Source organism: Helicoverpa armigera, chromosome 11, assembly GCF_030705265.1.
Source record: "Helicoverpa armigera isolate CAAS_96S chromosome 11, ASM3070526v1, whole genome shotgun sequence".
In the NCBI taxonomy this organism is placed as follows: domain Eukaryota; kingdom Metazoa; phylum Arthropoda; class Insecta; order Lepidoptera; family Noctuidae; genus Helicoverpa; species Helicoverpa armigera.
Window position 1 is genome coordinate 6,541,160 of NC_087130.1, and position 15,178 is coordinate 6,556,337.

The 15,178-nt window shown below is 36.8% G+C and overlaps 1 protein-coding gene across 3 annotated transcripts in view; it reads right to left on the reverse strand.

The window, feature by feature from the left end:
• Window positions 1–15,178, reverse strand: part of LOC110370067 (WW domain-binding protein 11) — a 49,450-nt gene that overhangs the window by 15,428 nt on the left and 18,844 nt on the right. For all 3 annotated transcript variants that reach the window (XM_021325778.3, XM_021325779.3, XM_064036852.1), the window contains 3 exons: window positions 14,058–14,230; window positions 12,277–12,420; window positions 9,503–9,677 (listed from right to left, as the gene is read on the reverse strand). In XM_021325778.3, the coding sequence (XP_021181453.1) occupies window positions 9,503–9,677; window positions 12,277–12,420; window positions 14,058–14,230 (492 nt within the window). The remainder of the gene's footprint in view (window positions 1–9,502; window positions 9,678–12,276; window positions 12,421–14,057; window positions 14,231–15,178) is intronic.

Sequence of the window (15,178 nt, forward strand, 5' to 3'; positions counted from 1 at the left end):
AATTCTTTCTACATAAGCTCTTGAGACGTTGAATACACACAATAGCCTTCACGATGGCATGATGTGATTTCGCAAGAAAACACTATCTTTAAGCTATGTTATAACATAACAATGTAAGTGAATCGGGGAAAAGTCACTTACGTTTTGAAGGGTAACATGTAAGTTAAAAGTTGAAGAGAACATTCGGCTAAGTAATTCTAACGCATTTGTATAAAAGAAGCAAGATATCATCACCTCTGATGTATTTTAAACCACAAAAAAAACAGAACTGATCTTGATCTTTTTATCTCAAAACTTTGGATGTTTAATGATTTCACACACATAATAACATTTACATTTTGACATAGAGCTAAGTTAATAAGATAATTCAAGACTTATAAATGTTTAAAATAGGTACTGTTATAACTTTATAACTGCTACCTAAAGAAAGTTCTTTAGAAAGGCTTCGCTTAATATCTCTACGTCTTTCAATGATACTAGTACAAAGGTGAGCGCTTATTTCTCTTCGACAATTGTTGAGCTGTCAGACGTGTAAAAACGGTGTGTACAGTTAACTTTCTGTATGAGATGAACGATTTGTCTGGCCGACTGACACCTAATTATTGTCTTATGTAGGTAGTCGCACAGTCTAGTACCGCTATTCCACAGCTAAGCGGTACTCACACTCCTTTCAAACATACGTTTTTGTTTGTTCAGACATTCAGGACAAGAGACGGTCGTAAATGCAAAGCCATCTGTATTGACAGAATTATCAAAAGCCACTTCCTTGTCTTTCATGTTGTCATGGTACGAAAGTAGGTTATTTAAGTATTATTTGACCTTATTCTAAAGGAATGTGGATAATCTGTAAAATCTATTATGCATTTGGATTTGAAGTACGTTGGCCCATTGCCGATTCGTTTTAATTTTTACACATACATAATTATCATTGTACACCATGTTCTTTGAAATTTAATACTCCTGAAAAAAGAACTCTTGGAGATATTTTTAAATACAGAATGAAAGTTTATGTTAGACAGAATGGAATGAAGTTATAACATGTCCGGTCCATATGATTGCCAGCTCCTCGATAGTAGTCCGATATTCATAACGCGAAAATAATTCCAGATGGATGTACCCAAACAACTTCAATCAAATGTGCTAATGAATCTTGAAACCGAACAACTACAAAAAACATAATAAAATATTAAATGTATTCATAATCGACGTAGTAGTCACATAATGTATTTATATGTATGTAAGTATACCGAGCTGACCTATTCAAGGCCTAACCTATTCATTTGAAATAATGCAGATATATAATAATGTTATTATTATTCATGGCATAAATCAAACTGGACGTAATCATCTATGAATGATATCAACGTGAGATAGAGTCGATATAGTAAATTGCCACAGAAATGAGTTTGAGCAGGAAGTAATATGTAACTAGTTAGAGAAAACTTAAACTGACATGTGTACAAACTATTAGAGTGCAGTTGCACACTTACAACTGTGTGAAACTCTATTGTTTGATAGCGTGACAAACTGTCCGAACTACGGTACGTTTCTACACCGCTCAGAATTTTATTTCATTAGCTATCTTAGTTGAGACTGCCCATTGGGTTTGTCATGTAACTGTCATTCAATAACTAAGGTACAATCTACATAGGCCTCATGTGAACTTTACTTAAAGCCTCGCAGCAACACTATTATAAAATCAATAAGCCTTAAGGTTTATGAATGTATACATCTTAAGATCTGGTTTCCGGCTGGTATGATCTTTATCGATAAGCAAGATATTTATGCAAATCTAAATGTAGGCTCACTAAGTTGATTCTGTTTACCAATACGCGCCATGAAAGAATTTCATTTTGTTAGTTAAGGCTCTATTTACTGGAAGTTATTTAAAGCTCAGTTTCCAAAGTCATTTTCTGTAACATATTATTACATCCTTAGAATAATATTACAACGTTGTTTAAGCAGGTTTTAGTTGTTAGTCATACGTATGTATTTATAGTAGGCGTGATTCATCTTTCTTATCTTATTAATCTACCTGACGACGGAACACATTTGCAGACGAGTTGATTAATTAATAACCAGACAAAAACTATAAAATATACAAAAACTTAATCTCGGAGTATTATATCGAGGCCTTCGTGTTCAATCAAAGATGAGAACTTAATTATAACATCTGTCCCGCGAACGTGTAATAGAGCCGCCGCGAGGCTGTGCCTCTAGACCCGTTTGTTGTGATCGGGCCCGTTCACATTTGTTTACGTTCGCGCACGCCTCCGCTCCGTGGCCAAACTCGAAATGTCTTTGTGCCCACCCCACGCCTCCGCGCCGCACTCCACGAGCCTCCCCCAACAAGCGTCGAAACGCCTGTCACCGCGAGATGTCCGCCAGGGATGGGGCAAAACACACATTTGAACTCGCGTGACTTGAATCATATTCCATTCATATCTTCACCCTCGTGCAAATTGAGATAAAGTAACACACCTCTCAAACTTTATATTTCGAATGTAGTTAAAAGGTAATCTACTGCAAACTTGTACATATACGGAGTTAGTTTTACTTTTAATTGTAATGTTAGGAAAAGTTCCAAGTTCTATAGGAGACAGAGAAACGACTAAAATACAAACTCAAATACATGAAATGGAACACCTTGATACTGGGACTTTCAAACCTAACCAAAAGAGCCATGTCACATAAGCAGCAGGTTCAGGGTTTTCAATTAACCGCAACCGTATTCTGTTTCTGTCACAGCTTTTATTGTTACTCTAGAAGTATTCATCAATTTCCAAATACAACAACTAAGGCACCTATTACCAATTCAAATGACTGGTTCCGAAAGTTGTCTATGAACTTAGTTTGTTATGTACCAATAAATACTATTTATATCTTGATAGTTAAACATTTTCGTTTTTGTACATAAGCAACCTATCGGTTGAATATTTTCAAGAGGGTTGGGATCTTCTGAGTAATTTGTTTTCCTTTTCAGCCTTGCCTTAGCTATAATGTACTACGAGAGGAAAACGCTTATGTGGAAACAGAACAGTAACTAAAGAAAATCGTTTGACTGCCAACGCACCCACTTTTCTATTATGGATCCAAAGGTGAAAATTTATTTCTAATTACTTTTGTGTTATTTCTAGTAATGTCATATCAATACCTACGTCAAACTCCTCGCATTAAAAGTAAATAACTGTAGCACAAAAAAACATTAAGTGAATATTAATATCGATAGATGGATAATGTACCTCGCTTGTTATCCACTTTCTATGGAATGATGTTAATGTCTCTAATGTTCCCTAGATAAAGTCAATTACAGCAGTTTCGTAAATGGTCACACGCAACGTGAGGCAATGCGGCCGTGTTTTATGTTTTAGCTTGTTTTTTAGCTGCTGTGCTCGATAATGATAAATGAAAGGGTAAAACAAGTAAAGTGAGCCGAAAACCGGAACGTTGGTGATTGCATAAGCACATGTGCACGCTGCAACCAGTGTCGGGGACTCGGGGCCGATGACCGATCGACCCTGATTTTTTTGCAAAATTTTCGGTTCATGTACCGAGCCTCGAGAGCTTTTAAAATCTGACGATGTTCGAGTAACTTCGTCGAATAGGTACATATATTATATGACTGTGTATACGTGTTTTACTCAAGAATTTCATCGGCTTAATGGCATGAAAATGATTGATTGTTAGAATGTTACAGAATATACCCACGTATATCTTTTTTTACGACTAGATATGACAATTTATTGTAGGTTCAAATTGAAATGAGATTGATTATTTTGTTAACATTATAACATATTATATATAAATAAAAAAAAGCATAAACAAAGAATGCTGTCTATTGGCCATCAACTACCAATAATTACTCAGCAATAACGCAGATATCGCCATTGGAACGATGAATCATTCGAAACTTAATCGAGCTATTTGCATAAAATGCACAAAAGAAAGTTGTTTATCCAATAACTTTCTCCTAAGAAAGTGCGATCACACGTCATGCTGCATTTGTACGAAAACTTTTAACGACCTCTTAGAAAGTATGGGTATTCGAGTCAAATTCAGTTCAATTTAAGCAGATTTAAAGGTACAATAGGTAGATGTAGCCTCTATATGCATTTTTATCTTACCAACACCGGTCAAGCTAGTTTTGTTCAATACAGCGACAGGGAGCAATCCTTTTAAAATACTTGTTCTTATATTGTCACACACCTTTAGCCAACAGAATGCTACCATGTCAACATTCTTTAAAAATCGGATGTCCGAGCTTGCGGATTTTGCTTTCTGAACATACGTATCTGACCGACTTACTTTGCTTTTTACAGTAAAATAATAAACAACTTACTATGTTCAGCTAAACTATTTGAATTTTTTTCAGCGTTAAATACCAAGTACTTAAGGTATTTTTTCTTCCTTTTTTTCAGTTTCACATTAAACGATATATTTTAACGTAATTATGGATCAGATGAAGGCATTGGATCATATCTCAGCGCTCACGAGGACAACATCCTCGAAGCTATAAAGTCCTATAAGAGACTATTGTGTAGACCAGTATCGGATAAGCTGATATTGTTGATGCGTCTACTTTGTTGCCGCTATCTGCTACTGCGGGATGGGTCAGGGGACGCACGCGATAATACCCTTTTTACAGTACAAAGAAGGGTAACGTTTTAACTCAAACAGTTCACGTCACTACACGGTTTCACACTTTCTTTCATTGCGTTACTCTGTTAGAAGAAACATTTTAAAGGAAGCTATCTAAATATTTTCCAGGAAAACTGAAGAATATTTGATGTTTCTTATGACTGACATAAATAACAAGATTTATACAGGAAACATTTTATATCAAATAGGTAGTACATTATATCTTTATAGAAATCAGATAAAAGCGAATATCCGTAAAAATATTTAAAGGAAAAATGTGTCCGATTCTTACAAAAAGTTGTCATAGAAACCAGATAAAAGTATACAGAATAACACAAAAAGCGTTTCTATTTACGACGGAACAAGAGGCGTGGTCGGATCTTAAGGAACCTTTCACTTTGCATAGCTTTCCTATACCTTTAGGGGGACCCGGGACGGTGGTACACGGAAAACGAATTTTTGGGAGCAAAAGAACTCTTAGTACCCGACTGACATAATAAAGAAGGATAATATCCAGTATATTATCGCGAGTGGCGGCTGCTAACATCGGTTGGTACTTAGAGCGCATGTCGGCGCACATACACGAGTGTGTTAGTATTATGGTAGTAGGCACAGTAAGTGGCAACTATTTAATAAGTGATCGTAATTCATATGTCCTCGACCACAATACACAGATTTTTGTTACGATTACTGTACATGTCTAGCTGCATAAATAAAGGTAGAGAATTATCATTAACCTCGCTAGAAGTACTACTTTGACCTACAACTTTTTTTTCAGGGAACACACTGTGACTCACATATTAAAAAAACTAAAAACATAACAAATGATCTGGATCCTTGATTTCTTTGTTATCATGACGGTACTTAATGTATTGTTATAAACTCTATATTATGGAGAAATCTTTCACTCAACTTTAAATAGGTCTATATTCGAGTTTACCTATAGATATACCTACAGATTACAGTTGCCATCTACCATTGGAAAAACAGAGCGTCAAATCATAACCAGAAATAAATCTTTGACGTACAGAGTGTTTTTCCTCATAATTAAATTATTTTTACTGACAGACGACATGCACTAATTAAATGAATACATCAACAATCCGTTTACCTATTCCCTACACCCAAGTGCTGAAAATAATAGACATCGTTACACGATCCTTTTAAAAAGTCGAGGATTACCCCGCGGTAATTCTACATCAAAACAAAAGCTATGTAGGAGTATGTACAACAGGCTCCTAATAATAATAATAGAAGGGCCTAAATTCCCAATTTCGTCAAAAACAACGCTCAAATCCGCCAACGTAATTGGTAACGAATAAAGCTGATTTAAAATTGGATTTCGACGAGCAACGTCTTGAGCTGAGTTGAGACGCACTTGATTAACTACCAAACAGATGGAAAACTGGCTGCTGAAGGATCCATAGATGCTTACTATTCAGAGATCAGGAAAAATTAGTGCGTAATATTCAATGCTTGGTGTATGGCAAATTAAATATGGAATCCTCCTCCTTAAAATTAACTAGAATAATTTACTAGAATATATACTAAGAAGAAATATTACAAAAATAACATAAGTTAAATACCAGTTGCTAGTTTTTTTTTACCTTAGACCCTGGGAAGGAGAAAATGTTAGATGTAGACTGAACAAAATAACTCTTTGGAATGTAGAGGTACAGTATTTTTAGTATCATCAATCTTTCAACCGTCCGGTCCCACTGCTGGGCTCAGGCCACCTCTCACACGAAGAAGAATTGAGCGAATCAGCAGGATTCCTCGAGATATTTTCCTTCACTTTGAGTCAGTCTTGGTTGGTAAGTTCCTTTATAGATACCTATAGAAAGAAATAAGTTTTCTGGGCCACTAGTCTAAGTTTCCATATGCGATCATACAAGAGCAATAATGATTCATAATTTCCACATAATCTTTCTTAGAAGACACGACTAACTCAACACAGCTTTCACACAACCAACGCTATATTTGTTGTTAATAGAGAGCGTTTGAAGCTATTTATCATAAGCCGGAACAGGACATTTTAAAAACATTACTGCTTTTACCTTATAACAGATATTCATCCGCCTAATTTTATGTATTATAGACATAATATAAAATATTTGTTATTTGCATTGAATGCAAAAATGTTTATATGTCCTCTCTTTCAACGTCTAGGAATTTCATAACTAGTTTTATTTTGTTATGAAACTTGTGAGATTCGTAGCATCAAAAAATTCTCAAAGATTTTTCTATGGAATGCAATACATTTGCAGTATATGGTTTACCATTTTTCTAAATGATCTACATGTTTTATCTACAACAAATGTAGAATTATAATTCAAAACTGAAACATTCAGGAGTTTCACCTGCCCGCGCTGCGACGTAGGTAGTTCTCCAGATTGGAAAATTGCTCGACTTCATTAGATTACATCACAGGCTCGCCGCAACGAGTAACCAACCTCATCATGTCGTTATCAAGTTAATCGCTAATTCCATTCTATCTCCCCATACTAAATAAAAGACTTATCATACGATCAAAGCTCTTTTCTACATTCTATTATTCATTCATCTGACAACTTTTTAAAATTGTAATGGAAAACCACTACAACTAACTGAGCCAACCTAGATGATAAATAACCATCGCAAAACGATACATAAATTACTTGTTAAAAAAGCAGGAAGAACTACGCTTAAAATATTACTCTGCTGAAAATTCAGCTGCAATATAAATCTGCAGATAAAACCCTTGTACGTACTTTAGTAGCAATTTACGTGAAACGAGCGCGCAGTTTTAATCAGTGTATTCCCATGCCGATCTAGTAATTAAAGAGACACATGGAGTACTTATCTGCCTCGTAAGTTATAACAGTCGGTGGAGAGATATGGCCGATGTTAATGCTCTGAGCGACTAATCACTTCAAGTTACGTCTATTGCGAACTTGAACTCCGCATGTGACTCGCAACATATGTTTCTTGTAATAGATTTATGCAAGTATTATACTTGCTTAATACGCTTGCTATACCAGGTTCTTCAAAATTATCCACGTAAAATATTTACAAGGTTTGCTAACATAAATTCTCGTTCATAGAGATTTCAAAGCTAAGTCCTGTTTTGAAAATGTTCAGTACCTACTATTGCAACATCTGCAAACAACTTACAATAAATACTAAACTTCTATTGTTTTAACGACAATATTTGGCGCCAGTTAAGTTACCATTACACAGATGCGTCAATTATGTTATGACAAGGCGTAATGAAATTATTATAGCGGTCATAACACATGACAGACGTAATAAATGCTCTCCCGCCGACGGAGCTCTTATTGCGTGGAAACACATCACTTTTATTGTTTAGCACTTTCAAGTGCTTTGTGACCCGAATACATTGCTTTAATAGTGATACCGAATATATTCATATTAGTGCTCTTGGAGATTATTACCTCTAAGCGCTTAACTGTGGCGAATATAGCTTAAACACTGCTATAACTTTGAATGTTCCTTTATCATTAAATGCTGGTGTATAAACTCTTTTGAGATTGAAGATCCAATTCCTTTGGAGACTTGCACGACCGCGGACCGGTCAGCTATCGTCAGATTCGACTCCACTCAAAAGTCACATTGTCCTAAACAAGTAGACAACAATCTCAATCAAGTTTCGTAATTATAATATTCAAAATATGAGTAAAGATAGCACTTTGTTGGCTAGCGACTAAACATTTGATCCACACACGAGTACTCGAACCACCAATAACAATGGGTGTCATTTGTCGGACGTCTCTCAAAGAAGTTCACGTACAGACTCTTAAGGAACACAATAGCCTTAATTTCGCCGGTGTGCTACAGCGGTTGACGTTACACGACGTTCGAGAAACGAACCATTAATCAGATGAATATCTTCCTTTCATATGAAGGAACTGAAAATCTGAAAACCTTTCGTTGAAAGGACGTGATGCCTGTGACCTGTGTGAAATGAATTCACAAACGCTTTAGCATATTCAAATAATCTGCTTTCTGATTTTACTTTCATCCGACTGCCATATAAAAACTTCTGGTCGGCCTATTGAAAATTAATCTAGTTTAAGTTTTCTTTTCAAACGCCGCCTGATACCCTAGGGATCACACTTGATACTTTTGTGAAATGACACATGGGAACGGGTGCAAGAACTGAGCTAGAATATTATTTCTCCAGAACCTATTTCGGCCCCAACACAAATCACTTTTCACTAAATTCGATAACGCAAAAAGACAGCATTTGGTATAAGTCTTCTTCGCCGCACGATTACCTATACAAAAGAAATGTTCAGCCTCAGCCTGCCAGTTGAAACTGTTAGAGCACTTTGGTCGATAAACGACACGATCGTAGGATAATCCCCAGCAATCACGGTCTCACTTGACCCAAATAGCAATTCATATTACGTGCCTCTCTGCCACATCAAACGAATACATGCAAGGGTCACAAGTCATCCCTTTCTCTCTCAGACAAAACCCTGCGACTTAATTTCCTAGCATTATCTCTTCATGTCGCCATCACATTTATTACGTGCAGACTCGTTCCTTGTACATTATTCAATTAGTTACATAATTGTTTTATTCTTTATGACTCCGGAAGACAACTCAAGCCATTATGGTCAATTACAAACTTGTGATGTTCACATTAAAATGCCTCACTCGTTTAACACAAGGTGACCGCAGCTTCCGGGGTTATATTAAGTCTGATACAAGATTTTCTTTGCGATATTAAACTGTTGGCATGAAGCGGTGGTTTTCCACGGTGAATATTAATCATCGTTAGCAAGACAAAGAGAAGTCTGGCATGATCTTAGTGTAGGAAAACTGTTGGATATATATTTTGTAAAATCTAGGTACTTACTGGGAGGGGGAAAGGTGCCTGTCGGTGTGTCATGGGTGCGAATGGCGGCATGCGCGGCGCGGGGCCGGCGGCGGGCGGCGCGGCGCGCTCGGGCTGCGGCCGCAGCGGCAGGCGCACCGGGCCCGTCAGCGGGAACGCGAACACTTGCGACTGGGGCTCCGGGAAGTTCATCGGCCTAAAACAAATAATACAATTCACCTCTATAACACCACGGGTAAGATATGCAAATACACTTGAACCTGATGACCAATTAAAACACAGACATTGTTTATGTAACAAAACCAGGACAACGATTTATTTGTATTTAAACGATTGCAATACTCCTGAGCAAGACATCTAAACTTGTTTTTAATTATCCATTTAAGTTAAAGAGGCTTTAAAACTGTAATTGATGAATAAAATCTAGAAAATAGCAGGAAAGACATCAGAGACACAATAAAAGAAACCAATTTCATTGATATTGTAGCCAACATAAAACAAAATTAACAGATATATTCAATGTAATCTATTCTAATAGAGTTAAAAAGTTTGTTTGGTTGGTTGCAGAGCGCTTATCTCAGGAATAATGTACACTGCCAAATATTTCAGTGTCATATGGGAGTTTTATCGAGTTCTCACACATTCCGGTTATGGAAGCATTTTCCCTCCGGACGGAGAGACCGTGGGACAGCTACTTCACTACTAAATCTCAATAAAGAACTTTGCCTCCCCTACGCCTATATGAATAAACAGTGGCAAATAAATAACCTTTATTTGATTATTCAAACCACAAATCACATGAAAATAATCTGTGCAGATCGATAGCAACCACTAACATCGCGTTCTATCACTTAGCTAATTGGTTAACGTAGGCGTAGGCAAGATGTAAGGCATCACTTACGTTTGCTGACGACTTATTTGTCTTCAAATAACAAGACACCCGCTTTTGCTTTGAACATCCCAAACTTATAATTCAAAACGTGCCTAAGCCGATTCATTATCACTTTCAAACAGAGAAGCGCTTTGTGTAATTCTATACACAATCATACAGATACGTACCCTAACTAGATATAAATTCAAATGTAAGTGTAACAGGCTTGAACGATAAAACAGCTGAATATACATATTTCGATAAAATTTATTTTGGCCCTAGTGTCGATTATAAAGTTTTTCAGTGAATGAAGTACTTTCATTGAGATCCGAGTGAGTTATAACATAACTATTCACTTTATACCTCTACATACGCCCTTGAAACTCATGTGCTTTCATGAACTTTTACTAATGACGGCACGTGTAGGAGCTTACAAAAGTAGAACACCGTCATGTTGGAAGAAAATCCGACAAAAATAAGCGTTTTTCATCTTTATCAAGAAAACTTACGATAACAGAGCTTTTTGATGACTAATGGTTGATTGCGATTGTATTATGAGTCGGTGGACAAATGCTTAAGAGACCCTGAATACAAGATGAGCTGAAAATTGCTGAAAACAATCTAAAGCATCACAATCCCATATGTATACCATCAAATCAGAAACTGCTAGAATCATCATTAGAAAACCAGAGAAAATGGATGTCCACTTTAATTTATACACCCGCCATAAATGGATATGTGACATCAGTATTGCTGTTCAGTGAACTTATCAAGTAACAATAATATAATATTCTGAACGCATAGGCCGCTGTTTGTAACAATTGTCGTTTGGGAATACAGGGAAAATACGGAGGTAAGCAAGTCGTTGATTCCCAAGTGTATTACGGCCTGATAAAATTTTACAACTACGCTCGTAGGGTCCTTTTATTGCTAACTACCAGCCGTTCACTTTGTCATCAGTATTGAAGACAAACGATTGTAACGTAATTGCACTTTCAACTGACTGCGTAATGCGACAGCTGATTAGTGACACGAAGGTACTTAACAAACGGTAACGTAACATGTGTATTGTCAGTACTGCTGTGTAAAAGCGCATGGAATGTTGAATACAAGTGCCAGCCCATTACGTGACTCAATATATTTAAGGTTTAACAATAAGTTTGTGCGCAACTGAAGCCTACGCTTGACCTTATAATACCGTGACATATCATAAGTCTTCGTCCGCGTCACACAAAAGTTGTAAAAGGACATAAAAAATAAAACACAGTACCGACAATAAAGCAAGAAGAATAGAACTCTAAGCCTTCGGAGGTTCTAAGAAACAAGCATAATCGGTCCACTCCGCCGCATTTCAATGCGAACCACGCAAAATACTCGACAAAAGAATTTAATCCGTATTGTTATATGTTTTGAACGTAACGGAGACACAGTGAACCTTAAACAATGATTTTACTTTTCCCGTAGTTTCTCAGTTTATTGAAACACAATATATAAACATTATGTTTATATCAAATAAGTCAGAGGTCAGGCTTGACAACAGTTTGTTATTTACACACGACTCAAGGTATACCATTACGAGTGGGTACACAATAATATCTTTGATCTACTTCAGAAAGGTCAGAAACCAATAACAAACCTGTCTTTAACGTAATCGAACACAAAAACAGTACAAAGCGAATTGTTACCTAAGAGCGAATACTGGATACTTGTCATCGAGAAAGTTCGATTGTACTTACAAGTACACACGTTATTCTTATTAATTCCACAATCATGAATGTTATGCATGATATGCCTCAGTTATTGTAAAATATTTTTTCTTTGGTTGATTAGAATACCTAGATTATAATATAACAAAGATCATTGATCAGCAGTTTCAATGTAACTTAAGATGTGCTCATTCAGAATGGACGTTGGTGTGATGTACCTGGGCTCGTCGCCTCCGTGGCAGATGATGGCGATGCGCTCGGCGTGGGCGCTGCGCGGGGCGAAGGCTCCGAGGATGTTGAAAGGGAATCGCCTCTCCATGGGATCGTCGCGACGCTTCTCAACCACGCAGTTCATGCGGCCCCTGGAAACAAAATATATTACATTTATAACCTGCTACAAATTAAAAGGTCAACGTTCATGTAGTCGCAATGATAACAGATCTCTACAATCCGACACATTTTTTTGCTTAAAAAACCTCATGACCTTCATTATGCAGTTTTTATCAAACAGTAAAAATGTGACTAGCCGATTGGCTGCTGCTTTTATGGAGGCATTGACTATAAAACCTTTTCTGGGTTTCCATTTAATTGAGAATTTTGTTACATCCAATTTATCATTGTAGAGCAGAAACAGAAATTATTGTACAGACTTATAAAATGTTCATTTCGCGATGAATTAATGTGATGAAAATCTACAATTAGCTTCACTTCAAGCTTTAACGATGTTATGACGTGCCGCCATTTGTTTCTTAACAAAATATTTTGTTTTATTTAGCACTGGCGGCAACTTTCTATAACATGACCTAATTCCATTACATAATCTTCTTTTGAGACTGGCTTAAGTGCCTACACGTAAATCGCGTTAGTGACGTAAGTCATCAATCACTACATTAAAACCTTAATAATATGTCTAAGTTTTAAAATAAAACGCTCCATCGCTGCAATATTCAAAATAGCGCATCGTGGATCCCAAGCCGCGTTGGGTCACATGACACATGCTCCTACGGATTACCAATGAGCTCGTATTAATGTGATTACACAAGTTTCTCCGACTCCTTCCGCCTAGCGCCGGCTCGATGTTACACAACTAGTTAGTCAAAACATTATAATATGAGAACACAGGAAGAACGGAGCGAATCACTCGGGGGAAAACTCCGCGTACTACTTACTACAAGTTACTAACTGCAAATATTTATTTATTGAACCATCGCTGTTGTCCTCCTTTTGTTGCTAATACCGTTTTTAACAACTTTGCCAAATTATGGCTTGAGTCCGTTATGATGGTGCTTTGGTCCATAGTTATTCATAAGGAAATGGTTTCCTTTGACTCATTCGTATTTAAATTCTGCCAATTATAAGTTACTGTTATTTCGTAGTTTACAAGCATGTTCTAAATTAATAAATATTCCAAAACAGAATTAAGGAAAAAGGTTGTGACGGGAGTTATTTTCTTTCGAGAATAGTTATGGTTATTTTTATACATGCTGTATAGTCATATGTATGGTCTATGGGTGATGATTACTGAACAACTTTTTAAGTCCCAATTATTCAGGTGTCCAAAGCATACTTAATTAAGACAAACGCTTGGTATACAACGCGGGAGATCTTGACCTTGCTCTTATTTACATAATTGTTCGTCAGAGCAGAACTTAATTTTAAATAAACAACAAACGCATTAAACGTCGTCTTGTATAATCCGCGGTTTTAATGAGTAATCCACCAACTAATTATGTAAGTGCTTGTTTTACTTGTGCATCTAGAGTGAATTTATTTATTTGTAACGAATATATTATACGTCATGTCAAAACACAGTAGCAGTGTGAAGCACTCACGAACACTAAGATGAAATGAAGCAAGCGACCAACGTAGATTAAGATGTATCTTGAAGAATGCTTGAAACTTCTCTTTTAACCTCAAATGTCAAGGAGCGGTCCACAAAAGATCAGAGAGAGGCCACAAGCCTGAGGCAAGGCAGATGAATGTGTTGTGTGGGACTTACTTCTGATTGTTAGCCAGGAAGGCTCCAGCTAGTTCATCGAGGTCAAACTGGATGGGCAGCTTGAGCATGGGCCTGACGGCGTCGAGCTCATCCTCCTCCTCAGCCGAACTGTCAGACTCTGAGCTGTCGTCACTTGCTGAGTTCGGCGAGTCATTTCTCTCATCGTCGATTTTCTGAAAGTATCAATTAATTTCATAGATCATTTTACTAAACCTGAAGATTTAATTATTCAATGGTTACTTTGAAGATTCCTTCTGACGATTCTATAGTAAATAGGTAGTTCTGCAACCGATGTAACATCCTAGTTTGAATATACGGAAATGATTTCCTATTAACTCTTATAAGGCTCTTGTTATGCAGTAATGTATTACGGTATTGGCTATAGGTACACGAGAATATCGGGAACTAGCTTGACCTCTAACGCCTTTGACCTGAACGGCCCTAGACAGGTAGCTTTCGCTTTCGTAACGCTTTATAAAGAAAGGAAACGAAAGCAGTGACATTTATTAAAGAGATAGTGTGCAGAAAGAGTTTAATATATATTTTTATAACGTCATAAAAATGCTGCGATAAATTGCATTTAACACTTAATGGAAAAGCGACGTGTGAAACAAGAACATTATATATCTCGTTCTGTGCTGTTTACCCGGTACAATGGGTTCGGACATCCTGCGCGAGACAATGCGCCCGCGCGCCATTGTTCAACCGCCCTCCGTTTGTAAATATTACTAACATTCGGATAGATAGCTCATCGTTGAATCAGCCTACGTCTATGCAAATCTTATTATTGTATCGAAAGAATATAAGGCATAACGTATTGTTTTCCACATCAGCCTTACTCTGCCTTCACACTAATGCCAGCCAAAGTAATATCCTTATATCGTAACCAAACGTTTCTCATTATAACTTATTTATCTTAATTTAAAAGAAAACTTCAAACAAATGACCATTTTAATTTATAGGTAGAATTCTAAAATAAATAGCTCCATATTTCTCGGAAACCACATACGTATTGTAGGCATCTTCAATCTGCATGTAATTTCGCATTTGCAGACAATATCTGGGCAATGCAAATAATACAAAGTGGCCGCTTTCACGTGTTCGTGGTGCAACAGTCGAGC